This window comes from Oncorhynchus nerka, linkage group LG19 (assembly GCF_034236695.1).
Source record: "Oncorhynchus nerka isolate Pitt River linkage group LG19, Oner_Uvic_2.0, whole genome shotgun sequence".
Taxonomy (NCBI): domain Eukaryota; kingdom Metazoa; phylum Chordata; class Actinopteri; order Salmoniformes; family Salmonidae; genus Oncorhynchus; species Oncorhynchus nerka.
Genome location: NC_088414.1, coordinates 699,094 through 726,724, shown reverse-complemented (window position 1 = coordinate 726,724; position 27,631 = coordinate 699,094). Strand labels below are relative to the sequence as shown.

The 27,631-nt window shown below is 43.7% G+C and overlaps 1 protein-coding gene and 1 long non-coding RNA gene across 2 annotated transcripts in view; both read left to right on the top strand.

Annotated features, from left to right (window-relative positions):
* Positions 1-27,631, top strand: part of LOC115147124 (mitogen-activated protein kinase kinase kinase 1-like) — a 191,321-nt gene that overhangs the window by 82,801 nt on the left and 80,889 nt on the right. The window contains 6 exon segments of the mRNA XM_065004604.1: positions 12,764-12,985; positions 13,471-13,671; positions 17,866-17,982; positions 19,860-20,011; positions 20,946-21,070; positions 23,804-23,885. Of these exon segments, the coding sequence (XP_064860676.1) occupies positions 12,764-12,985; positions 13,471-13,671; positions 17,866-17,982; positions 19,860-20,011; positions 20,946-21,070; positions 23,804-23,885 (899 nt within the window).
* Positions 23,892-26,909, top strand: LOC135562375 (uncharacterized). Its single transcript, XR_010459879.1, has 2 exons — positions 23,892-25,840; positions 26,178-26,909. It is a non-coding gene; the product is annotated as an uncharacterized LOC135562375 (long non-coding RNA).

Genomic DNA, 27,631 nt, shown 5'->3' with positions numbered 1-27,631 from the left:
AGGCCTACCAGAGTTACTCCTAGTTAGTCCTATAATCTAATAATATACTTATTATTGCTTATCTTTATACAAAATATTTTGATTAAACATTCATGAGTTAACCCTCCTTATGTAACCCTATATCTGTATAGCAGACGCAGTACCCATCTGACATAATCGGTGTTGTACAATGCCGCTGGTAAATTTCTCTATCTCTCTGGGGCTAGGCCTAAGCTTATCTCCCTTTATTTATATAAACAGTACCAGTCAAAAGTTTGAACACCTACTCATTCAAGAAGTTTTCTTTATTTTTACTATTTTCTACATTGTAGAATAATAGTGAAGACATCAAAACTATGAAATAACACATATGGAATCATGTAGTAACCAAAAACATGTTAAACAAATATATTTTCAATTTGAGATTCTTCAAAGTAGCCACCCTTTGCCTTGATGACAGCTTTGCACACGCTTGGCATTCTCTCAACCATTGTTAACCTGTCTAGGACTGGGGTTCCTAATCAAATTTCTCAAATATACAAGTATTAGGCACCATTTTAAAGAGAAAATTCTTGTTAATCCAGCCACAGTGTCTGATTTCAAAAATGCTTTACAGCGAAAGCTCCACAAACGATTATGTTAGGTCACCACCAACTCACAGAAAAACCCAGCCATTTTTCCAGCCAAAGAGGGGAGTCAAAAAACCACAAATATAGATAGAATTAATCACTAACCTTTGATGATCTTCATCAGATGACACTCATAGGACTTCATGTTACACAATACATGTGTTTTGTTCGGTAAAGTTCATATTTATATCCAAATATGGACCGATTTAAACGAAAAAAATACCCAATAGTGATGTTTATGGGACATCTAGGAGTGCCAACAAAGAAGATTGTCAAAGGTAATGAATGTTTTATATTTTATTTGTGCGTTTTGTGTAGCGCCGACTATGCTAATTATTTTGTTTACGTCCCCTGCGGGTCTTTTGGGGTGTTACATGCTATCAGATAATAGCTTCTCATGCTTTCGCCGAAAAGCATTTTAAAAATCTGACTTGTTGGCTGGATTCACAACGAGTGTAGCTTTAATTCAGTACCCTGCATGTGTGTTTTGACCTATTCTCGCTATACACCAAGTCACTTGGCTCTGTCATAACCTCACATGGTCTCTCCTATCATTGCTATGCAGACGACACACAATTAATCTTCTCCTTTCCCCCTTCTGACGACCAGGTGGCGAATCGCATCTCTGCATGTCTGGCAGACATATCAGTGTGGATGACGGATCATCACCTCAAGCTGAACCTCGGCAAGACGGAGCTGCTCTTCCTCCCGGGGAAGGACTGCCCGTTCCATGATCTCGCCATCACGGTTGACAACTCCATTGTGTCCTCGTCCCAGAGCGCTAAGAACCTTGGCGTGATCCTGGACAACACCCTGTCGTTCTCAAATAACATCAAGGCGGTGGCCCGTTCCTGTAGGTTCATGCTCTACAACATCCGCAGAGTACGACCCTGCCTCACACAGGAAGCGGCGCAGGTCCTAATCCAGGCACTTGTCATCTCCCGTCTGGATTACTGCAACTCGCTGTTGGCTGGGCTCCCTGCCTGTGCCATTAAACCCCTACAACTCATCCAGAACGCCGCAGCCCGTCTGGTGTTCAACCTTCCCAAGTTCTCTCACGTCACCCCGCTCCTCCGCTCTCTCCACTGGCTTCCAGTTGAAGCTCGCATCCGCTACAAGACCATGGTGCTTGCCTACGGAGCTGTGAGGGGAACGGCACCTCAGTACCTCCAGGCTCTGATCAGGCCCTACACCCAAACAAGGGCACTGCGTTCATCCACCTCTGGCCTGCTCGCCTCCCTACCACTGAGGAAGTACAGTTCCCGCTCAGCCCAGTCAAAACTGTTCGCTGCTCTGGCCCCCCAATGGTGGAACAAACTCCCTCACGACGCCAGGACAGCGGAGTCAATCACCACCTTCCGGAGACACCTGAAACCCCACCTCTTTAAGGAATACCTAGGATAGGATAAAGTAATCCTTCTCACCCCCCCCACCCCCCTTAAAAGACCTAGATGCACTATTGTAAAGTGGCTGTTCCACTGGATGTCATAAGGTGAAAGCACCAATTTGTAAGTCGCTCTGGATAAGAGCGTCTGCTAAATGACTTAAATGTAAATGTAAATGTTTTAATGAACGTTTGAGTTTTAACGAGTGCTATTAGCATTTAGCGTAGCACATTTGCATTTCCAGATGTCTAGATGGGACGCCTGCGTGTCGGGTAGGAGTAAGAGGTTAATGCAACCGCTGTGTCAGATTTTTTTTTTAACTTTACGGAAAAAGCGTAATCTGAGAACGGAGCTCAGAGCCCAAACCAACCAAAATAAATATCTGCCATGTTGCGCAGTCAACATTAGTCATAAATAGCATTATAAATATTCACTTACCTTTGATGATCTTTATCAGAATGCACTCCCAGGAATCGCAGTTCCACAATAAATGTTTGTTTTGTTCGATAATGTCCATAATTTATGTCCATTTATGTCCAAATAGCTTCTTTTGTTAGGGCGTTTGGTGAACAAATCCAAAAGCTCGTTCAGGTCCAGTCGGACAAAAAGTTATATTACAGGTCGAAGAAACTTGTCAAACTAAGTATAGAATCAATCTTTAACGATGTTTTTATCATAAATGTTAAATAATGTTCTAACTGGAGAATTCCATTGTCTGTAGAAAATCTAATCAAATCAAATCATAAAAGCAATGGAATGAGAGATACCTCTCATGTGAAATGCGCGTGACTGAGAACGAGGCTGCTGGCAGACCCCTTTTTCAAACAGCTCCCATCCGGCCCCCCTTCACATGAGAAGCCTGAAACAACGTTCTAAAGACGGATGACATCTAGTTGGCCTCCTTATGTAACCCTATATCTGTATAGCAGACGCAATACCCATCTGACATAATCGGTGTTGTACAATGCCGCTGGAAGCCTTAGGAAGTGCGACATAACCCATATCCCCCTGTGAATTCGATAGGGGCTGAGTTCAAAAACTACAAACCTCAGATTTCCCACTTCCTGTTTGGATTTTGTCTCAGGTTTTTGCCTGCAATATGAGTTATACTCACAGACATCATTCAAACAGTTTTAGAAACGTCCGAGTGTTTTCTATCCAATACTAATAATAATATGCATATATTAGCATCTGGGACATAGTAGGAGGCATTTCACTCTGGGCATGCTATTCATCCAAAAGTGAAAATGCTGCCCCCTATCCCAAAGAAGTTAAATCAAATCAAATTGTATTTGTCACATGCGCCGAATACAACCTTACAGTGAAATGTTTACTTACAAGCCCTTAACCAACAACGCAGTTTTAAGAAAATACAACAACAAAAAGTTAGAGATAAGAATAGCAAAGAATTAAAGAGAAGCAGTAAATAACAATAGTGGGGCTATATTACAGGGGGTACCAGTACAGAGTCAATGTGTTAATATGCAGGGGCACCGGTGTTGATGTAATTGAGGTAATTATGTACATGTAGTTAGAGTTATTAAAGTGGCTAGCAGCAGTGTGGGGGGCAATGCAAAAGACTGGGTAGCCATTTGATTAGATGTTCAGGAGTCTTATGAAATAACACATATGGAATCATGTATACCACCCCTACCTTGTCACAAAACAACTGATTGGCTCAAACGCATAGACCAAACAGAGTTTGCCGGGGCTGTGATAAGATATTGTGTAAAATAATGAATCTGAAGAATTTATATGCACTGTATGTTTGTAAGCTGTTAAACTCTGACCCCCTCTGGTGGTATTTTCTAAACGACGCATACTATTGTATACTACTCTCATGAAATAAATGTTGGTTTTAAAACTATAATTCCTACTAACACATGCTTAGTACTGTTAGAAAGGAAACAATGTGACTACTGCAGAGCCCGAGATACAGCAGACCCCCCCAAAATGTTTTTTTTTTGAGGTGATGGGAGTCCCCACAATTGTTTGGGGAATAAGATATTTGTCTAGGTTTGAGATTTTAAAGAGAAAAATATATATATATATATTAAATTAGTAGATTTGGCTATTTCAGCCACACCTGTCGCAGACTGGTGGATAAAATTGAGCACACAGCCATGCAATCTCCATAGACAAGCATTGGCAGTAAAATGTTCTTTCTGAAGAGTTCAGGGACTTTTAACGTGGCACAGTCATAGGATGCCACCTTTTCAACAAGTCAGTTTGTCACATTTCTGCCCTTCTAGAGCTGCCCTGTTCAACTGTAAGTGCTGTTATAGTGACGTGGAAACGTCTAGGAGCAACAACAGCTCAGCCGCGAAGTGGTAGGCCACAAAAGCTCACAGAACGGGACCGCAGAGTGCTAAAGCACATAGCGTGTAACAATCTTCTGTCCTCAGTTGCAACACTCACTAGCGAGTTCCCAACTGCCTCTATCGAATGTCTATCGAGGAGAGAGAGAAAGACTGTGGAGCCTTGGTCTGGGTTAATGCGTTTGAGCCAATCAATTGTGTTGTGACAAGGTAGGGTTGGTATACACAAGATAGCCCTATTTACAGGCTCTAACCACTAGTGCAAAAAAGGTATTATGTGAACAATAGGTAAGTAAAGAAATAAAACAACAGTAAAAAAAAACAGGCTATATACTGTAGCGAGGCTATAAAAGTAGCGAGGCTACATACAGACACCAGTTAGTCAGGCTGATTGAGGTAGTATGAACAGAGAGTAGCAGTAGCGTAAGAGAGGTGTTGGTGGGAGGCGGGACACAATGCAGATAGCCCGGTTAGCCAATGTGCGGTTGGTCGGCACTGGTTGGTCGGTCCAATTGAGGTAGTATGTACATGAATGTATAGTTAAAGTGACTGTGCATGTATGATAATCAGAGAGTAGCATCAGCGTAAAAGAGGGGTTGGGGGGGGACACACACACAATGCAAATAGTCAGGGTAGCCATTTTATTACCTGTTCAGGAGTCTTATGGCTTGGGGGTAAACACTGTTGAGAAGCCTTTTTGTCCTAGACTTAGCACTCCGGTACCGCTTGCCATGCGGTAGTAGAGACAACAGTCTATGACTGGTGGCTGGGATCTTTGACAGTTTTTAGGGCCTTCCTCTGACACCGCCTGGTGTAGAGGTCCTGGATGGCAGGCAGCTTAGCCCCAGTGATGCACTGGGCCGTATACACTACCCTCTGTAGTGCCTTGTGGTCAGAGGCCGAGCAATTGCCGTACCAGGCAGTGATGCAACCAGTAAGGATGCTCTCGATGTTGCAGCTGTAGAACCTTTTGAGGTCCCATGCCAAATCTTTTTAGTTGCCTGAGGGGGAATAGGCTTTGTCGTGCCCTCTTCACGACTGTCTTGGTGTGTTTGGACCATTCTAGTTTGTTGTTGATGTGGACACCAAGGAACTTGAAGCCCTCAACCTGCTCCACTACAGCCCTGTCGATTAGAATCACTTTAAGACATGATGTGGTGTGGCTGTTATTGCAGCCGCAATAACCCTAAAGCGCTATGATGAAACTAGCTCTCATGAGTACCGCCACAGGAAAGGAAGACCTAGAGTTACCTCTGCTGCAGAGGATAAGTTCGTTAGAGTTACCTACCTCAGAAATTGCAGCCGAAATAAATACTTCACAAAGTTCAGGTAATAGACACATCTCAACATCAACTGTTTAGAGGAGACAGTGAATCAGGCCTTTATGGTCAAATTGCTGCAGAGAAACCACTAGTAAAGAAACCACTAGTAAATGACACCTATAAGAAGAAGAGACTTGCTTGGGCCAAGAAACACACAGTGTAAATCTATCCTTTGGTCTGATGAGTCCAAATATGAGATTTCTGTGAGACACAGAGTAGGTGAACAGATGATCCCGAATAACCTATCAGAAGCCATGAAATTTTCCAAGCTGTTTAAAGGCACATTCAACTTAGTGTATGTAAACTTCTGACCAGTGGAAAGCTGAGCAGGGGGCGTGGAGCTGGGTGGCTTCGGTGGAAAAACAGGATTATGGCTAGGTCGAGGATGTCCTGGGAAGGGACCCAGGACCGTTCTTCGGGTCCGTACCCCTCCCAATCCACCAGGTAGTGGATGTGACCACCCAGGCGCTTGGAGTCAAGGAGGGCTTGGACGGAATTAGCCGGTGCACTGCCGGCGTCAAACGGAGGGGTACAGACTTCAACTGTAAGTGAACGTAGCATGTACAGTCGGAAGTTTACATACACCTTAGACAAATACATTTAAACTCAGTTTTTCACAATTACTGACATTTAACCCTAGTAAAAATTCCCTGTTTTAGGTCAGTTAGGCTCACCACTTTATTTTAAGAATGTGAAATGTCAGAATAATAGTAGAGAGAATGATTTATTTCAGCTTTTATTTCTTTCATCACATTCCCAGTGGGTGAGAAGTTACCATACACTCAAATAGTATTTGGTAGCATTGCCTTTAAATTGTTTAACTTGGGTCAAAGGTTTTGGGTAGCCTTCCACAAGCTTCCCACAATAAGTTGGGTGAATTTTGGCCCATTCCTCCTGACAGAACTGGTGTAACTGAGTTAGGTTTCTTGGCCTCCTTGATCTCACACATTTTTTCAGTTCTGCCCACCAATTTTCGATGGGATTGAGATCACAGCTTTGTGATGGCCACTCCAATACCTTGACTTTATTGTCCTTAAGCCATTTTGCCACAACTTTGGAAGTATGCTTGGGGTCATTGTCCATTTGGAAGACCCATTTGCGACCAAGCTTTAACTTCCTGACTGATGTCTTGAGATGTTGCTTCAATATATCCACCTAACTCTCCTCCCTCATGATGCCATCTATTTTATGAAGTTCACCAGTCCCTCCTGCAGCAAAGCACCCCCACAACATGATGCTGCAACCCCCGTGCTTCACGGTTGGGATGGTGTTCTTCAGCTTGCAAGCCTCCCCCTTTTTCCTCCAAACATAACGATGGTCATTATGGCCAAACAGTTCTATTTTTGTTTTATCAGACCAGAGGTAATTTCTCCAAAAAGTATGATCTTTGTCCCCATGTGCAGTTGCAAACCGTAGTCTGGCTTTTGTATGGCAGTTTTGGAGCAGTGGCTTCTTCCTTGCTGAGCGACCTTTCAGGTTATGTCGATAGAAGACTCGTTTTACTGTGGATATAGATATTTTTGTACCTATTTCCTCCAGCATCTTCACAAGGTCCTTTGCTCTTGTTCTGGGATTAATTTGCACTTTTCGCACCATAGTACTTTCATCTCTAGGAGACAGAACACGTCTCCTTCCTGAGCGGTATGGCGGCTGTGTGGTCCCATGGTGTTTATACCTGCATACTATTGTTTGTACAGATGAACGTGGTATCTTCAGGCGTTTGGAAATTGCTCCCAAGGATGAACCAGGTTTGTGGAGGTCTACAATGTTTTTCTGAGGTCTTGGCTGATTTATTTTACCCACACTTTAGTTTAGTTTGCCTTTAGTATTGAAATATTTGGTTGTTATTACATGGCCTGACATGTGAATCCTTAAAGAGATGGGTGGGGTTAAAGCTTAACAGGGTGTGAATTATCCAGAATGGGTGTCGACAAAGAGGTGCTCTCTGGTAGGTGCAACGAAACATTCAAGGGCCATTTTCTTAAAAGTGAGATTTCAAATTTATCAACTTTCAAAGCAGAATTACTTTCCATTGTTTCCATTGTTCCTTCCCTGTAGTGTGTGACACTATATACACTATCTACTTTTATCCAATGTAAAAAACACAACTTCAAATTTTGCTACATAAGACCGAATCGAGGCGGTCGGTCACACATACTTTGAATTTGCTTGTCATCTATGGCAGAAGTCCGACTGACAACTTTATCAGGACGAGGAATTGCCAACGTCAAGCTCTTTCCATAAGCTTAATCTCTAATGAAGCAAGCTAAATGACACATGTTGTTTGCTTAGCTAGCTAGCTAGCTACAGATGAATTCGGAAGATAACATACACTTAAGTTGGAGTCAATCAAATTCATTTTTCAATCACTCCACAATTTTCTGGTTAACAAACTATAGTTTTGGCAAGTCGGTTAGGACATCTACTTTGCATGACACAAGTACTTTTTCCAACAATTGTTTACAGACATTATTTTACTTATAATTCACTGTATCACAATTCCACTGGTCAGAAGTTTACATACACTAAGTTGACTGTGCCTCAGAAAATGATGTCATGGCTTCTGATAGGCTAATTGACATCATTTGAGTCAATTGGAGGTGTACCCGTGGATGTATTTCAAGGCCTTCCTTCCAATTCAGTGCCTCTTTGCTTGACATCATGGGAAAATCTAAAGAAATCACGCAGCTGTCATACAACAGCAAAGGAAGATGCTGGAGGAAACAGGAAACAAAAGTATCTATATCCACACTAAAACGAGTCCTATATCAACATAAGATGAAAGGACGCTTAGCAAGGAAGAAGCCACTGCTCCAAACCGCCATAAAAATTCCAGACTACGGTTTGCAACTGCACATGGGGACAAAGCTTGTACTTTTTGGAGAAATGTCCTCTGGCCAGATGAAACAAAAATAGAACTATTTGGCCGTAATGACCATCATTATGTTTGGAGGAAAAAGGGGGAGGCTTGCAAGCCGAAAAACACCATCCCAACCGTGAAGCACGGGGGTGGCAGCATAACGCATAACGCAGCAGGGTGTAAAGTTTTTTTGTTTGTCAGAAAAATCATTGGAATCATTGACTAACTCACGCGTTGAAAAGGGCGAGGAACGAGATGGAGTCAAAATCCATGCCAGGCGCTACTGTGAGCTCAAGAACTCCACCTCCGACAGGCAGAGTCAACATATGTGGCGGGTTCGTCAGGTCTTCGGTTCACCCTGACATTTCCATTCCTCTTCTGACAATAGAACTTAACCAACTGCTCACCAGGCACAGCAAGGGCTGGACCGTTCTGCTATTCCAAGAGTGTATAACCGAAGAGAGATACCACGAGTGGGCACAGAATACATAGCCTCCCCACTGTGGAAGTATTTCAGCACCGTTCCGCGCTGCTCTGAGACAAGCATGGAGAAACGAAAATGTAAAAATATTCCATGATATTCTTAAGATATGTGTTAACTGAATTTAAGCAAGTCATGTCTGCTAAATAATCAAGTTAGGTTTCTCCAGAAATAAATATTTCTAAATAACAAACTGGCTTTATTTACAAATTAGTGAGAATGTCTCACCCCATGTTCAAAAATGGCCTTTTTCTCACTCACTCTAGGTTAACTAATTTGTAAATAAAGCCATTTCTTACCGAGCCTGTCCATAAGTCCACACAAGTTTACTTCAACTGTCTTCTGTCTGTAATTAGAGCGATGTTGACGTTGTGCTGTGATGCCAGCAGATTACAGATTGCCTTTGCCAATCGCTTATCGTCTTCATGAATATAAGCAAGTCATGTCTTCTAAATAATCAAGTTAGGTTTCTCCAGAAATAAATATTTCTAAATAACAAGCTGGCTTTATTTACAAATTAGTGAGAATGTCTCACCCCATGTTCAAGAATTGCCTTTTTCGTGCTCACTCTAGGTTAAATGAAAACAAAATCTCCAAAATATTGTTTTTTAAACAAAGCATTATTAATAAATATATAAAAGTCCCTTAGATATTCTCGCAGATCCTAATGGAAAATGCCCCTTAGGATATTCATTTAGAGTCCTCCAATCCTCTAAATGTAATTATACCAGCAACAGTGTGTGAAAACCTTGTGAAGACTTACAGAAAACATTTGACCTCTGTCATTGCCAACAAAGGGTATATAACAAAGTATTGATATAAACTTTTGTTATTGACCAAATACTTATTTTCCACCATAATTTGCAAATAAATTCATCTGGATTTTTTTTTCTAATTTTGTCTGTCATAGTTGAAGTGTACCGATGAAAATTACAGGCCTCTCATCTTTTTAAGTGGGAGAACTTGCACAATTGGTGGCTGACTATACACTTTTTTGCCCCACTGTATAAATATCTACGTCCAAAGGCATATAAATGTAAGCCCTCATATTTCCGCACATTAACATATTAATCCTTATGCATAAACTTATGTCCATATAAATATACACTCACATGCAGGAATGTTACACACATGAAGTATACAAACAGATACACACAAACATCACAGAACACCACATACAGTACATATGTGCTTTGCTTACTGTGTCACACTCAACATTTAACATTTACATTTAAGTCATTTAGCAGACGCTCTTATCCAGAGCGACTTACAAATTGGTGCATTCACCTTATGACATCCAGTGGAACAGTAGTGCATCTAAATCTTTTAAGGGGGGGTGAGAGGGATTACTTCATCCTATCCTAGGTATTCCTTAAAGAGTTGGGGTTTCAGGTGTCTCCGGAAGGTGGTGATTGACTCCGCTGTCCTGGCGTTTGTTCCACCATTGGGGGGCCAGAGCAGCGAACAGTTTTGACTGGGCTGAGCAGGAACTGTACTTCCTCAGTGGTAGGGAGGCGAGCAGGCCAGAGGTGGATGAACGCAGTGCCCTTGTTTGGGTGTAGGGCCTGATCAGAGCCTGGAGGTACTGAGGTGCCGTTCCCCTCACAGCTCCGTAGGCAAGCACCATGGTCTTGTAGCGGATGCGAGCTTCAACTGGAAGCCAGTGGAGAGAGCGGAGGAGCGGGGTGACGTGAGAGAACTTGGGAAGGTTGAACACCAGACGGGCTGCGGCGTTCTGGATGAGTTGTAGGGGTTTAATGGCACAGGCAGGGAGCCCAGCCAACAGCGAGTTGCAGTAATCCAGACGGGAGATGACAAGTGCCTGGATTAGGACCTGCGCCGCTTCCTGTGTGAGGCAGGGTCGTACTCTGCGGATGTTGTAGAGCATGAACCTACAGGAACGGGCCACCGCCTTGATGTTAGTTGAGAACGACAGGGTGTTGTCCAGGATCACGCCAAGGTTCTTAGCGCTCTGGGAGGAGGACACAGTGGAGTTGTCAACCGTGATGGCGAGATCATGGAACGGGCAGTCCTTCCCCGGGAGGAAGAGCAGCTCCGTCTTGCCGAGGTTCAGCTTGAGGTGGTGATCCGTCATCCACACTGATATGTCTGCCAGACATGCAGAGATGCGATTCGCCACCTGGTCATCAGAAGGGGGAAAGGAGAAGATTAATTGTGTGTCGTCTGCATAGCAATGCCTTTTGTAAATGAGCAATGAGGTGTCACCATTAGACTGAGGTTATTTTTCTCGTCATGTTTTTTTCATTATAGATACAATGTCACGATCGTCGTAAGAAACGGACCAAAGCGCAGCATGGTGTCAATGCATTGTTTAATGGATGACGAAAAACACGAAGTAAACTGAACAAACTAACGTGACTGCTAATGAAACATAATGCAAACATGCAACGTAACAGACAATCACCCACGATGACAAAACAGGCTACCTAAATATGGTTCCCAATCAGAGACAACGACTAACACCTGCCTCTGATTGAGAACCATATCAGGTCAAACACAGAAACAGACAAACTAGACATACAACATAGAATGCCCACTCAGATCACACCCTGACCAAACAAAACATACAAAGCAAACTATAGTCAGGGCGTGACATACAAGCGACTATCAAATATTCCCTACTCTACTAAAGACTGATATGATACGGTTTTTGCTTTGAAATAAGGATTTTTTTTCATGACTAAGTGAAATCTAGCAGACATTGGACATTTTCCAACTCTGGAAATTGCACTATTAAATTGCAGCCAGTCTGTCACGGTTTTCTTGTGGTGAAGGAGAGTCGGACCAAAATGCAGCGTGGTAATTTTGATACATGTTTAATAACTGAATAAACACGAACAATACAAAAACAATAAACGTACCATGAAAACCAAAACAGCCTATGCTGGTGCAAACTAACACAGAGACAGGAACAATCACCCACGAAACACTCAAAGAATATGGCTGCCTAAATATGGTTCCCAATCAGAGACAACGATAAACACCTGCCTCTGATTGAGAACCACTCTAGACAGCCATAGACTATGCTAGAACACCCCATTAAGCCACAATCCCAATACCAACAAAAACCCCAAGACAAAACACACCACATAAATAAACCCACGTCACAACCTGGCCTGACCAAAATAATAAAGAAAACACAGAATACTAAGACCAGGGCGTGACACAGTCTTTCACAGCAGACACAGATGCTGACTTCTAAATTGACCTCTAGTCTGGCCCCTGTGTGCCATTCAGAGGTAGAATGGGCAAGACAAAATATATATTTAATTGCCTTTGAACGGGGTATGGTAGTCAGTATCAGCCACACTGCTTTGTCTCAAGAACTGCAACGCTGCTGGGTTTTTCACGCTCAACAGTTTCCCTTGTGTATCAAGAATGGTCCACCACCCAAAGGCCATCCAGCCAACTTGACACAACTGTGGGAAGCATTGAAGTCAACATGTGGAACGCGTTTGACACCGTGTAGTGTCCATGCACCGACCAACTCAATATTGGGAAGGTGTCCCTAATATATGGTATCCTCATGGTAAGTATTATGGTAATATAGCTACATCTTGCCTTCAGATTGGCTGGGTGGAATGTCACCATAATGCTTCCACCTTGCCAATTCTCTAAGATCTACAGGAGTGGCTAGGGAATAGGGTTTTGACCAGATTTTGCATTTAGCCACTGTAATGGAAATCTGTCATTTGGCCCTCATTTGGCCTAACCCCAAACCACATACTGACATCCCACTCCCCCTCTCTCTCCCTCCCTCCCCCTCAGGTGGTGAAGCCCGTCCCCCTGCGACCAGACGGGAGCGAAGCAGGTTGCAAGGGGGCCGAGGATGAATCCAACACGCTCACCAACGCTTCCCCCCAGCAGATCGGTGGCCTCCGCAGCCCCTCCCCTGGACACCCCTCTTCCTCCTCCTCCTCTTCCTCTGGCAGGGCCTGCGGGAAGCCTGAGTCCCCAGGGGTGCACAGGAAGAGGGCCTCGCCCGTGCCAGTGAGTAGCCACACACACACACATACGTAGCATGCATACACACACATATGAGAACATCAGCTATGTGTTTAAGTGTACTTCATAGTATTTGAGAATGCATAGACATATAGTTTCAAGTTTCAAAGTTTATTCGCCACGTGCACGGGATACAACAGATGTAAAACAGTATAGGGAAATTCTTACCTTGACTTCATAGCTCTTTCCCAAGAATGCAGTGATAATAATATAGATTTAAAAAAATAAAAGAACTACGATGAACTATGATGTGAGTTAAAGAAACATGAGAATGCAAGACATTTTATAATAATATACCACTGATTAGATATTAACCCTCTTCACTTTGGGTTTGAAGAATTGTTAAGTCCTAAGTGACTATTTATTAGACAATAACTATGAATGGGAGAGGATTAAGACTAGTTTTTCTCTGAGGCTGTCTTGATCTAATGTTGATGTAATTTTGTTATTGTTGATTTGTTGTTGTGTAGTTTCAGAGTGGCAGGGTGACCCCCCCTCGCCGGGTGCCCTCCCCAGATGGATTCTCCCCTTACAGTCCCGAGGAGACTAGTCGCCGTGTCAACAAGGTCATGAGGGCCCGCCTCTACCTACTGCAGCAGATAGGCCCAAACTCCTTCCTGATTGGAGGAGACAGCCCTGACAACAAATACAGGGTGTTCATTGGCCCACAGGTAAGAAGTGCTCGCAGTCCACTCAGATCAATGAAAAAAGATTAGACAGAATTATTCATTGGCTCACAGGTAAGAAGTGCTCGCAGTCCACTCAGATCAATGAAAAAAGATTAGACAGAATTATTAATTGGCTCACAGGTAAGAAGTGCTCGCAGTCCACTCAGATCAATGAAAAAAGATTAGACAGAATTATTCATTGGCTCACAGGTAAGAAGTGCTCGCAGTCCACTCAGACCAATGAAAAAAGATTAGACAGAATTATTCATTGGCTCACAGGTAAGAAGTGCTCGCAGTCCACCCAGACCAATGAAAAAAGATTAGACAGAATTAAAAGACTCACGCTCAATTTCAAATCAACTCCCTCTACCCTCTAGGTAATAAAATGATTGGATGGGTGTTTAATATTACATAAATTCCACCTAGCCTATCAGAAGACAAGGTCACCGTATTGCCTATTATGCTTATGCAGTTATTTCAAATGTATAAGTAGCTAGTTGGAATTGGGCCTTTTGTGTCAGTTTGATTTAGCTGATGCAAGTTTGCGAGATTCCAACTGTCTGGCAAGATTGAGGCTAAGCTGCAACAAGACCCCAACTTTTACCAAATTGCATTTACAGCAATAGATTTTAGTTTTAAAGGGACACTTGGAATGAAGCCCTTTATTCCATTGTTATAATGGCGCCGGTAGGGATAGCTGCTGTTTTACGGGCTCCGAATTATTTTGTACATAATGTTTCTTCTACGTCTCTTATGAGCAAGAAGAGCTTCTGGACATCAGAACAGCGATTACTCACCTTGAACTGGACAAAGATGTTTTCTTTAATGAGTCTGACGCAAAGGATATACTGCTTAAGACCAGGACCAAATCCCTGTCATTAGCGTGAAGAAAAGATGGAGAAAAAGGGGGAAGAGAGTGGGGTGCCTTGTAAAAATTAGTCGACGAGTAGGTAAACCACCACTACCCTCTGTATTATTGGCCAACATGCAATCGTTGGAAAACAAACTGGACGATCTACGATTTAAGATTATCCTACCAACGGGACATTAAAATCTGTAATATCTTATGTTTCATAAGGATAATATAGAGCTGGCTGGGTTTTCCGTGCATCGGCAGGACAGAGCAGCTACGTCTGGTAAGACGAAAGGCTGGAGTGTATGTCTATTTGTCAATGTCTGCTGGTGCGCGAATTATTGCTCGCCTGAGATAGAATACCTCATGAAAAGCTGTAGACCACACTATCTACGAATAGAGTTCTCATCTATATTATTCATAGCTGTCTATTTACCACCACACATCGATGATGGCACTAAGACCGCAGTCAACGAGCTGTATAAGGCGATAAGCAAACAAGCTCATCCAGAAGCGGTGGTCCTAGCACCGGGTGACTTTAATGCAGTGTAACCTCTTTTCTACCAGCATGTAACATGTGCAACCAGAATTTGAAAAGCTCTAGACCACCTTTACTCCACACACAGAGACGCATGCAAAGCTTTCCCTCCATTTGGCAAATCTGATCATGATTCTGCTTACAAGCAAAAACTAAATCAGGAAGTACCAGTGACTCGCTCAATGCGGAAGTGGTCAGATTATGCAGATGCTACCCTACAGGATTGTTTTGCTAGCACAGATTGAAATATGTTCCAGAATTCATCCAATGGCATTGAGGAGGAGTATACCACCTCAGTCACCGGCTTCATGAACAAGTGCATCGACAACGTCATCCCCAATCCCAACCAGAAGTCATGGATTACAGGCAACCCCTGCACTGAGCTTAAGCTGCCGCTTTCATGGAGCAGGACTCTAACCTGGAAGCTTATAAGACATTCCACTATGTCCTCAGACGAACCATTAAACAGGCAAAGCGTCAATACAGGACTAAGATTGAATCCTACAACACCGGCTCTGATGCTCGTCGGATGTGGCAGGGCTTGCAAACTATTACGGACTACAAAGGGAAACCCAGCCACGAGCTGCCCAGTGACGCGAGCCTACCAGACGAGCTAAATGCCTTTTATGCTTGCGTCGAGGCAATCAACACTGAAGCGTACATGAGAGCACCAGCTGTTACTGACGACTGTGTGATCACGCTCTCTGTAGCTGATGTGAGCAAGACCTTTAAACAGGTCAACATTCACAATGCTGCTAGGCCAGACTGATTACCAGGATGTGTACTCCAAGCATGCACGGACGAACTGGCAAGTGTCTTCTTTCAACCTCTCCCTGACCTAGTCTGTAAAGGTAACCTGCCTAAATGATTACCGCCCCATAGCACTCACGTCGGTAGCCAGGAAGTGCTTTGAAAGGCTGGTTATGGCTCACATCAACACCATCATGCCGGAAACCCTAGACCCATTCCAATTCGCACACCGCCCAACAGATCCACAGATGATGCAATCTCTATCGCACTCCACACTGCCCTTTCCCACCTGGACAAAAGGAACACCTATGTGATAATGCTGTTCATTGACTACAGCTCAGCATTCAACTCCATAGTTCCCACAAAGCTCATCACTAAGCTAAGCTCATCACTGACCCTGGGACTTAACACCTCTCTCTGCAACTGGTTCCTGGACTTCCTTACCCCAGGTGGTAAAGGTAGGCAACAACACATCTGCCACGCTGATCCCCTCAAAGGTGCATGCTTATTCCCCTCCTGTACTCTCTTTTCATCCACTACTGCGTAGCCAAGCACAACTCCAACACTATCATTAAGTTTGCTGATGACACAACAGTAGTAGGTCTAATCACTGACAACGATGAGACAGCCTATAGGGAGGAGGTCAGAGACCTGGCAGTGTGGTGCCAGGACAACAACTTCTCCCTCAATCTGATCAAAACAAACAAGCTGATCGTGGATTATAGGAAGAGGAGGGCTGAACAGTCCCCCCTTCACGTAGACGGCGCTGTAGTGGAGCAGGTCGAGAATTTCAAGTTCATTGGTGTACACATCACCAATGAACTATCATGGTCCAAACACACCAATGCAGTCGTGAAGAGGGCACGAAAACACCCTCAGGAGAATGAAAAGATTTGGCGTGGGTCCCCAGATCCTCAAAAAGTTATTTCGAGAGCATCCTGATCGTTTGCATCACCGCCTGGTATCACAACTGCTCAGCATCTGACAGTAAGGCGCTACAGTACGGCCCAGTACATCACTGGGGCAAGCTTCCTGCCATCCAGGACCTTTACACTAGGCGGCGTCAGAGGAAGGCCCAAAAAATTGTCAAAGACTCCAGTCACCCAAGTCATATACTGTTCTCTCTGCTACCGTAAGGCAAGCGGTACCGGAGCGCCAAGTCTAGGTCCAAAAAGCTCCTTAACAGGTACTGGTACCCCCTCTATATAGACTCGTTATTGTTACTTTTTCTTTTCTTTTTACTTTTGTTTATTTAGTATATATTTTCTTAACTATATTTATTGAACTGCATTGTTGGGTAAGGGCTTGTAAGTAAGCATTTCACGGTAAGGTTGTAAGGGCGCATGTGACAATTAATATTTTATTTTATTGGATCTACTTCCACAGAGTCAGATGAAGTCATGGATACCATTTTTATGTATTTTAGGAAGTTAAAATGTAGTTTGCGAGCCAATGTTAACTAGCGTTAACACACTGACTAGAAGTCTATGGTATCTACTAGCATGCTAGCTTGCGTAAACGCTAGTTTTCAACTTCCTTAAACTGCTTGCAAAGACATAAAAAAAGATATCCATGAGTTCCACTTACTCTGGGGAAGTAGATAAAGAGCCTCATTGCCAAAATCCTGAAGTATCCCTTAAGAATTTACTTTACTTGTACATTGGCCAGCTTGTTTTTTTTACCCAGCCATTTGCTACTATAGAGATGGATTGATGTAGAGCTCCATTGCCTCTTACTAAAGGTTTACACTACCTTTGTCAAAAGTGATGCACTATATGTGGACTACAGTGACATTTGGAACGCACCCAATGATTCTTAATCAGATGTAGATTAAATTGGGCTCCTGAGTGATTTTTGACTGAGTGTTCTGTCGAAAAAGGGAAGTTGCTGTAGATGTGTGTGTTTTTGCATCTCTGTGTGTGCTTGTGTGTCTGTGTAGCAATTTATTAGTGCGTGCATGCGACCATAATGGAGTGTGTATGTGACCACTGTATGTATATACACACACATTCGTGAGTAACCCCCGGTCTGCGTTCATCCTCTCCTCTCTCTGTAGACCTGTAGCTGTGGCCGAGGAGCATTCTGTATCCACGTCCTATTCGTCATGCTCAGAGTCTTCCAGCTGGAACCCTCAGACCCCCTGCTCTGGAGGAAAAGCCTCAAAAACTTTGAGGTAACCTTCCAGCAACCAACCGACATGCCCTCTAACCAATCTGTATAATTCCCCTTATCCACCATAGTGCTTGAACTGTGCTGGACAGGACAATGTGGAAAGCCAATATCCGTGCCAGCACAGTATGGTTCGGGTCAGCACAATAGTGTGAAAGGGGTATACATGATTTGTTGAACCCATTGTATGTAATGACCAATTTTCTAAAAACTTAAGAGCCAAAATATGTCCACTTTAGAATATGTGACTCACCACCTGAATTCGGTCTTATGTAGCAACATTTGAAATTGTGTTTTTTTTACATTGGATTAATGTAGAGACTCAGAGCTACAAAATGGTATATCATACATATATCATTGTTGGGGAACAATGGGAAAGTAATTCTTCTTTGAAAGTTGATAAACTTGTAAACTCAATGGCCTTTGAATGTTTTGGTACCTAGTGAAAAGCTCTTCTTTGTCTACACCCATTCAGCATCGTTCACACCCTCTTAAAGTGTAGCCCCACCCATCTTGTTTCGAGCGCACACTTGACGCTCTGGCCAATGATTTGTTTACCTATGGATAACATGAAAACAGCCTAACCAGCTCTGCTGGCAACAATCTCATTACTCTTTTTTGCAGACGTTTACTGACACGGGCCGTATTCAACACGTGATGTCCACATTAGCTTAAGACATGTAGCTAGCTAGTTAAACAATGAACCTAGCTAGGTAAACAATGTGTAAAATAACACACGTCACGTAACGTTGGCTAACGAACCAGCCAGCTAACGTTAGCTAGTTATACAACAATGAACATAGTGCCAAATCATGCCGTTAAAATACACTGCATGAATATGCTGGGAACTAACTAACCAGGTTCAATGTTAGCTAGCTAAAATTAGGCTCTAACTAGCAAAGCAAACAGCTCTGGAATACGAATAATAACATCAGTTAGTGAGCCAGCCAGCTAACGTTAGCTAGCTAGCTAACAGTACACTTTTACTTGAAATGAAGCCACTTTCTGTCAAAATTACAAACATGTAATATCTAAAAATTCTGCTATCTAATGCTAGACTATCTTACCTGTATACATCATCATGCATGATGGACGCGTCTCCCTGTCATGGATGCCATGCCAGAGTTGCCCTTAGTTTGAAGATGTAATCCGGTTTTCTCTTTAGCTATCCAACTCTAACTCCACTGATTTCAAAACTTGATCCTCCAGAGAGTGGACACTTAGCAAAGCAGCTCCACTACACAATACTTTTTAAAAAAAGCTGTGTTCGACATGATTACCAACAGACTGACCAGCTCAAATAGACAGAAGTTCTCTATTTGGTAGACCAATCATCTCTCCTCTCTCGGCATGTCCAGCCCACTCATTAGCTCAGCCAATCATGGCTAGTGTTAAGGTTGCTGACTTTTTCTGTGGCTTAACCAACAAGGCTCGTAATTTAGCAATTTTATTCGTATTTACAAATGGCATACAAGTTTGTTATTACGGCACATGAAAGTTCACATGTTCGAGAATGGCATTTCTGCCCAAAAAATGCATTTTGATTAAAAAATATATTTTTTACGTTCAAACGGCTCTTGTGTGAAGTCGTGACTTGTGACATACATCTAGTTTCCTGAATCGGGTCGCATATGTCCATTTACATTGAGGATAACCTTCAGTGACTTGCACTGTATTGAATGCACATTAGATATACGTAGATACTTCATGATGTTTAAGATTGACCTCTATGGTAAACTGGCTCCGGGGTGAAGTTTCCACTAGGGACAGATCTAGGATCTTCTTCCTCTGCCCCAATCCTAGCCTTAATCACAAGTGGGGAAAATGCTAAACTGACCCAAGATCAGCATCTAACTGTATCATTGTCTCCACGTCGTCCAGGTGGAGAGCTTGTTCCAGAAGTATCACAATCGCCGCAGCTCGCGCATCAAGGCGCCATCGCGCAACACCATCCAGAAGTTTGTGTTGCGCATGTCTAACCCCCACACGTCCTGTCCATCCAGCACCTCCAGCGCCTCCAGCAACGAGAGCAGGTAGAGTAGACACACACACGCACATGAACAGTCAATCGCACACAGATACACCAGGTTTAGATGTTGTACTGTAAAACCTATTTTGCCAGAAGGCCCTTGAATACGTCCAAGTTGTATTTTGATACATGTTTTGATAGATGTTTAGATTTTTACATTAACAGTACACTGATTCTTTGGAGAACCAAAAATGTTACTGGCTAATTTTGTATCTTTCCTTTCTTTTTCCGTCTTTCTGTCTCTGAATGTTTCTCTCCCCTGTACCTCTCTCTCTCTCTCTCTCTCTCTCTCTCTCTCTCTCTCTCTCTCTGTCTCTCTCTCTCTCTCTGTCTCTCTCTCTCTCTCTCTCTCTCTCTCTCTCTCTCTGTCTCTCTCTCTGTCTCTCTCTCTCTCTGTCTCTCTCTCTCTGTCTCTCTCTCTCTCTCTTTCTCTCTCTCTGTCTCTCTGTCTCTCTGTGTCTCTCTGTCTCTCTGTGTCTCTCTGTCTCTCTGTCTCTCTGTCTCTCTCTCTCTCTCTCTCTCTCTCTCTCTCTCTCTCTCTCTCTCTCTCTCTCTCTCTCTCTCTCTCTCTCTCTCTCTCTCTCTCTCTGTCTCTCTCTCTCTCTCTGTCTCTCTGTCTCTCTCTCTGTCTCTCTCTCTCTCTCTGTCTCTCTCTGTCTCTCTGTCTCTCTCTCTCTGTCTCTCTGTCTCTCTCTCTCTGTCTCTCTGTCTGTCTCTCTCTCTCTCTCTCTCTGTCTCTCTGTCTCTCTGTCTCTCTCTCTCTCTCTCTCTGTCTCTCTGTCTCTATGTCTCTCTGTCTCTCTCTCTCTCGTGCTCTCTCTCTCTCGCTCTCTCTCCCTTTGTCCCTATCTCCCATGTCTTTCTTCATCCCTCTTTCTTTCCCCTAATCAATTTCTCTCTTTCTATCCATCGTTCCCTCTCTCCCCCCTCTCTGTCAGTAGTCTGAAGGATGAGGAGGAGCAGATGTGTCCTATCTGTCTGTTGGACATGTTGGACGAGGAGAGTCTGACTGTGTGTGAGGAGGGCTGCAGGAACAAGCTGCACCACCACTGCATGTCCATCTGTGAGTACAACTGTACACTATCAAAAACGGTGGAGGCTGGTGACTTGACAAATTGAGGAGAATGAGACTCACGGTATAGGCGTGCACCGCACAAAGACGACAAAGTGTGTTTCAAACTATTTTAACCTAAAACATTTAATAAAGATACATATAGTAACATATTATGGGAGTGTGAATGAGGGCTACTTATAGTATTGGGAAGGGATCACAGCAGTGATAAAATGAGGGTATGAGGCATGAGTTGAGATGTTCAGAGGCTTGACTTCAGTGCAGGACAGGGGTTGAGGTGTTCAGAGGCTTCAGTGCAGGACAGGCTCATCATGGACGGATGGTGTTGGAGAAGAGCTCTACTCTTCCACTGAGGGCAGGACAGGATTTGACTGAGAAGGCAAAAACATCAACACAGTTAGACAAAAGAACTAAGAATGAGCTAGTCCAAGCAGGACTAAAATCACATTGATTTTTAATAATGTGATTGTGTTTGTGTATGTGATTGACTCTACATACAGTAATGAGAGAAAATTGACAGGGCTACTTACAATGCTTGAAAAGTAAACATTCAATGTGCCAATGGATGAGAGGGCACATGAGACACATGGCTTCAGTTCATATCAGAGAGTTTACACTGAAATTTCAGTGGAGTGGTCATCTCCTCTTAACTGTTTGACACGTACCAACAAAAGGGTGTCAGCGTTTGATCTGGCCACACTGTTTTTTCACAGAAACATTTAGCACAAACACAGTCCTTACAACATTATGTCCTGAATGTAACCAGTTTATTTTTGGATGAAATGTTGAGACATTGACAGAAGTGGTGACAGCATAACACAATTATCCAAACCGTCAAATGTAGGCTACATTAGTCCTAGCACTAACTGAGGAAAGACATAACACAACTGGTCATATTTAGAGAACTCCTGGCTGACATAAACCACAATATGAATTAGCTAATTGTAATTACTACTCTGCGTCTCATAAAGACACGGCGGTTGGAACCAAAAATCTCAAAAGGACAGAGTTCCACTGGTCTAATGTCCATTGCTCGTGTTTCTTGGCCCAAGCAAGTCAATTCTGATAGGTGTCCTTTAGTCGTGGTTTCTTTGCAGCAATTCAACCATGAAGGCCTGATTCACGCTGTCTCCTCTGAACAGTTGATCTTGAGATGTGTCTCTTACTTGAACTCTGCGAAGCATTTATTTTGGCATTTATCTGAGGCTGCTAACTCTAATGACCTGATCCTCTGCAGCAGAGGTAACTCTGGGTCTTCCTGTAGCAGAGGTAACTCTGGGTCTTCCTGCAGCAGAGGTAACTCTGGGTCTTCCTGTAGCAGAGGTAACTCTGGGTCTTCCTGTAGCAGAGGTAACTCTGGGTCTTCCTGTAGCAGAGGTAACTCTGGGTCTTCCTGTAGCAGAGGTAACTCTGGGTCTTCCTGTAGCAGAGGTAACTCTGGGTCTTCCTGTAGCAGAGGTAACTCTGGGTCTTCCTGTAGCAGAGGTAACTCTGGGTCTTCCTGTAGCAGAGGTAACTCTGGGTCTTCCTGTAGCAGAGGTAACTCTGGGTCTTCCTGTCCTGTGGCGGTCCTCATGAGAGCCAGTTAACTCTAATGACCTTATCCTCTGCAGCAGAGGTAACTCTGGGTCTTCCTGTAGCAGAGGTAACTCTGGGTCTTCCTTTCCTGTGGCGGTCCTCATGAGAGCCAGTTAACTCTAATGACCTTATCCTCTGCAGCAGAGGTAACTCTGGGTCTTCCTTTCCTGTGGCGGTCCTCATGAGAGCCAGTTAACTCTAATGACCTTATCCTCTGCAGCAGAGGTAACTCTGGGTCTTCCTTTCCTGTGGCGGTCCTCATGAGAGCCAGTTTCATCATAGCGCTTGATGCTTCTTGCAACTGCGCTTCAAGAAACTTTCAAAGTTCTTGAAATGATCTAGTTTGACCGACCTTCATGTCTTAAAGTAATGATAGACTGTAGTTTCTCTTGGCTTATTTGAGCTGTTCTTGGCATAATATGGACTTGGTATTTTACCAAAAAGGGCTATCTTTTGAAAACCACCCCTACCTTGTCACAACACAACTGATTGGCTCAAACACATTAAGAAGGAAAGAAATTCCACAAATGAACTTTTAACAAGGCACACCTGTTAATTGAAATACATTCCATGTGACTACCTCATACAACTACTGTTCGCTGAAGGAGGCAAATGAGGTACAACACCTGTTCGGCCCCACGCCGTCCCAGTTCTGGGTTTGGTGAAGAATTGAAGGAATGAATACTTGCCTCGGGTTTATCATCTGTGTAAGGCGGGGCTTCCGGTGAGACAAGGTGTTCATTGGCCTTGCAGGCATGATTCTATTGTCCTTCAGTAGAGGGCACTAGTGTGCAAACTCCCCATAGCTGTGTTGTACCTCGTTTCCCTCCTTCAGGTTAAACAGTGCATAGGGCATTCACCTTACACACACATGCAATGCACCCCTCCAGGTACTCCTGTACCATTTCCTCCTGCACACACACACACACTTCCAGCACTATACAGCCCCCTCGATATAAATCTGATATGTTCATCCCGAGGCCTTGGCCCTTCTCTTCTCTCTAAAAACTACAGTCTAATTTTTGCTCCATTTTATCGGAGCCTTGACTTCCTTGACAGCCAGTCAGTGCATTGTCCCCTATCTAAACTGGGTCTAGAGCTAATTTTGTCTGTCTCTCTGTCCATCTCTCTGTCTGTGTCTCGCAGGGGCTGAGGAATGCCGGCAGAACCACGAGACGCTCATTTGCCCCCTCTGTAGAACCAAGTGGAAGTCCCATGATTTTTACAGGTAATTTTAAGACGCTGTCTCAGATCTAGGAACTCCTGGTCAAGACTCCTGGAGTGGGGGATGAATTCAGCAGCCTACCTGCTGGTTGTGTGAAAGGCGGGGGAAGCGGCTTCACTATATTTGTTTCTGGGAGGAAAGGAAACATCTGCCTCAGTCTGAGATGTCAGAACAGCTTTTCCGTTTTGCAAATCTCATGCGAGCTGAATGCGAGTTATGGTTAACTTAAAGTTAGCTAACTATTAAATGGTTTATAAGCTATTTATACTGTATGCTCACAAAGTGTTAATGATTTAAACTAGAGCATTTAGTGTGGAAGTGCACTCAAACCTGTGATGGATTTATTGTAGGCTACGTCAATGGCGCACAGTAGCCTAGAGACAGGAAAGAGCCTTGAGTGTTTAGCGGTGAGATAAGCTATATTAGACTATGCCTCACATAGCTAACAGTGTGTCATTACATTAGCATTTTAGCATGACACTAGGCTATATTAGACTATGCCTCACATAGCTAACAGTGTGTCATTACATTAGCATTTTAGCATGACACTAGGCTATATTAGACTAGACCTCACATAGCTAACAGTGTGTCATTACAGTCAACTCAGTCTGTGTAGCCATTTGTTAGCAATTTAGTTAGCTATTTAGTGGTCTTATGGCTTGGGGATAGAAGCTGTTCAGGAGCCTGTTGGTGTCAGGCTTGATGCACTGGTACAGCTTGTTGAGCGGAAGCAGAGAGAACAGTCTATGGCCTGGATGGCTGGAGTCTTTTAACAATTTTCCAGGCTTTCCTTTCACACTGCCTGATTTAGAGGTCCTGAATAGCAGGGAGCTCTGCCCCATTGATGTACTGGGCTGACACAACAACCTCTGTAGCGCCATGCGATCGAGGGTGGTGCTATTGCCATATCAAGTGGTGATGCAGCCAGTCAAGATGCTCTCAATGGTACAGCTGTACCATTTTTTGAGGATTTGAGGGTGCCAAACATTTTCAACCACCTGAAGGGGAAGAGGTGCTGTCGCGCCTTCTTAACGACTGAGCTTTCGACCCACTGGGCTGCAGTGGAGGGGTTGCAGTGGAGCGGTCAGTGGACTGGCAGTCCTTGGTCTTACTGACGTTGAGGGAAAGGTTGTTGTTCCTGCACCATACTGCCAGTCCACTGACCTCCTCCCTGTAGGCTGTCTCATCGTTGCCGGTGATCAGGCTACCACCGTCGTGTCGTGAGCAAACTTGATGATGGTGTTGGAGTCGTGCGTGGCCACGCAGTCGTGGATGAACAGGGAGTACAGAAGGGGACTAAAGGGGTCTACAGACAAACACAAACAGTGCTGATGGAGCGTAGTGCAGTGTTGCAATGTCGTTTTCCATCACAAAAGGGGTGGCTCCTTGTTATACGCTTCGTCATTTGACACAGTTTTTTTCTACCTGGAAATTGAGACCCGACACATCATTCCTTGCGATGACGGAGGGGCAGTACTAAGTGACTTTTGCAACGGAAGTCCTGCCCCTGTGTCTACATCACATATTTTCCAGTATCATTTCTAGTATAAACTCAGAACCAATGAACATTCTTCTACTTTGCTTCTACTACTCTCAAGCTTCCTTTTTTGTGCTTTTTTTAAAAAAGATTTTCTAAGCGTAATTATGTCTGTCCAGTTTTGAGGAGCGTCTGTGCAAGCTGGTGAGACAATAAGAGAACCTTTACTACCCTTCGATGGGGTTGTATTTGGACAAGCATGCAAAAGACGACAGTTGGAGGGAGATTTCACGAAATTTGAACACCAATACTGATGTCAAAGAAAGATTGAAAAAGAGTTGGAGCCAGTATGTTCACAATCTGAAAAGGGTGAAGGAGATGAGGAGTGGGGCTGCCACTGGTGTGTGCGTCCCACCGTTTGTCAGACAACAGGATTGTTCACGTGAAATATCGTCAGACAGACACCAATATGCCCGATACGGTATGTACTCGTCATACATCGTCATACATACAAGTCTATTTGTACAGTGTGTGTGTTTGGGATCTTATGTTTAGCAGACCTAGTTAGAACATGTAAAATTAGCTCTTTTCTGGATGGGAGAAATTGTGAGTGGGAAATATTCAGTGCCTGTGTTGTTATCATAATGATTAGTAGGGCTAGTTCAAACATCTGACACAGGCACTGTGGTGTGTGCTAATTAGATTGAGATGTTTATGAAATCAGCTATTTTGGGTAAACATTTTAACTCAAAGGAGCCAATGGACATGTTTTAAGATTTCTTGCACAGTATTCTAATGTATTCACCATCTGCTTGTAGGTGTTGGAGGGTGGTGGTGTGTTGGACAGTCCAGAGACAGAGCTGAGCCCTGAGGGCCAATCTACCGGTGGTTCATCGCCCCTTGATTCATCATCTCCCCAACCTGGTTCATCACCTCTCAGGCCCCTCTACCCAACACCCAGGCCCTTCTCACCATCACCCATCCCACCGTCCAGGCGCACCCTTGCTCTCTGCCCTGCAACTCCATCAACCTCCGCCCCATCTCCCTGACCCAGCTCCAGTGGCAGGAAGAGGAAGACAGCTGAGGGTCCTTCGGACACTGACATGATGCAGCAGGTGGATGACTTGAAGAAACGTCAGCAGGAGTTCCAGAAACAGCAGCAGTCCAGTAAAGTCTGTCTACGACATCATGGTGCCATGGACGGTGTCTAGTCCTGCTGATCAACATCTCCTGTTTGTCTCACCCAGTTTTCATTTATTTAACCAGGCAAGTCAGTTAAGAACAAATTCTTATTGACAATGACAGCCTACACCAGCCAAACCCGGATGATGCTGGGCCAATAATGCGCCGCCCTATGGGACTCCCAATCACGGCCGTTTGTGATACAGCCTGGATTCGAACCAGGGTAGTGGGTATTTTTTTGTGCCGTTTTTTCATCCTCATTCACATGTTGCTGGTATTTACTTTTGTGTTTTTTTCTCTTATTTCCCCTTTTATCACATTTTTTTTTACATTTCCTCTTGTGATGGTAAATAAATATCTAAAAGGTCTGCAAATGTATTTGTCTAGTTATTTTGACTTGTGGCAGAAAATATTACTGTTTTGAATCAGTCACTCAGTAAACTTGTACTGCTTTGTACATGAGCTGTCTAGATGAGGTTAATGTTTTGGGGGTCTGCTCTTAATGTCTACAGCTGGACACTCACCCATGTACCAAAGCACTAAGGTCTCCATTGAAAGGACACTACACATGACCATGTACAACCTTGTTATGTAGATGAGGTTAATGTCTCGAAGGTCTAGCCTTGTTGTCTACAGCTGGACAGCCATTCTCACCCATGTACCATAGCAGAAAAGTCCCCATTTTAAGGCCACTACACATAACACAAGGTTAGGTCAATGTCTTGACGGTCTAGCCTCCCAAAAAGTGACTGTCATTGTAGTACTCTTTATTGTGATTGGTAAAGTGTGAATAAGAAAAACAGCAAAACCAAGTGTGTAAGTCACAACATGACATAATCAACCAGAAGAAGAGAACATACAGTATCAGTTTGGACACACTTACTCATTCAAGGGCATGTTTGCTTTTGTGGCTAAAGAGTAGTGTCGTAAAGCATAAAAAAATAAAAAGCTTAAATTTCACATTTACATAAGTATTCAGACCCTTTACTCTGTACTTTGTTGAAGCACCTTTGGCAGCGATTGCTGCCTCCAGTCTTCTTGGGTATGATGCTACAAGCTTGGCACACTTGTTTTTGGGGAGTTTCTCCCA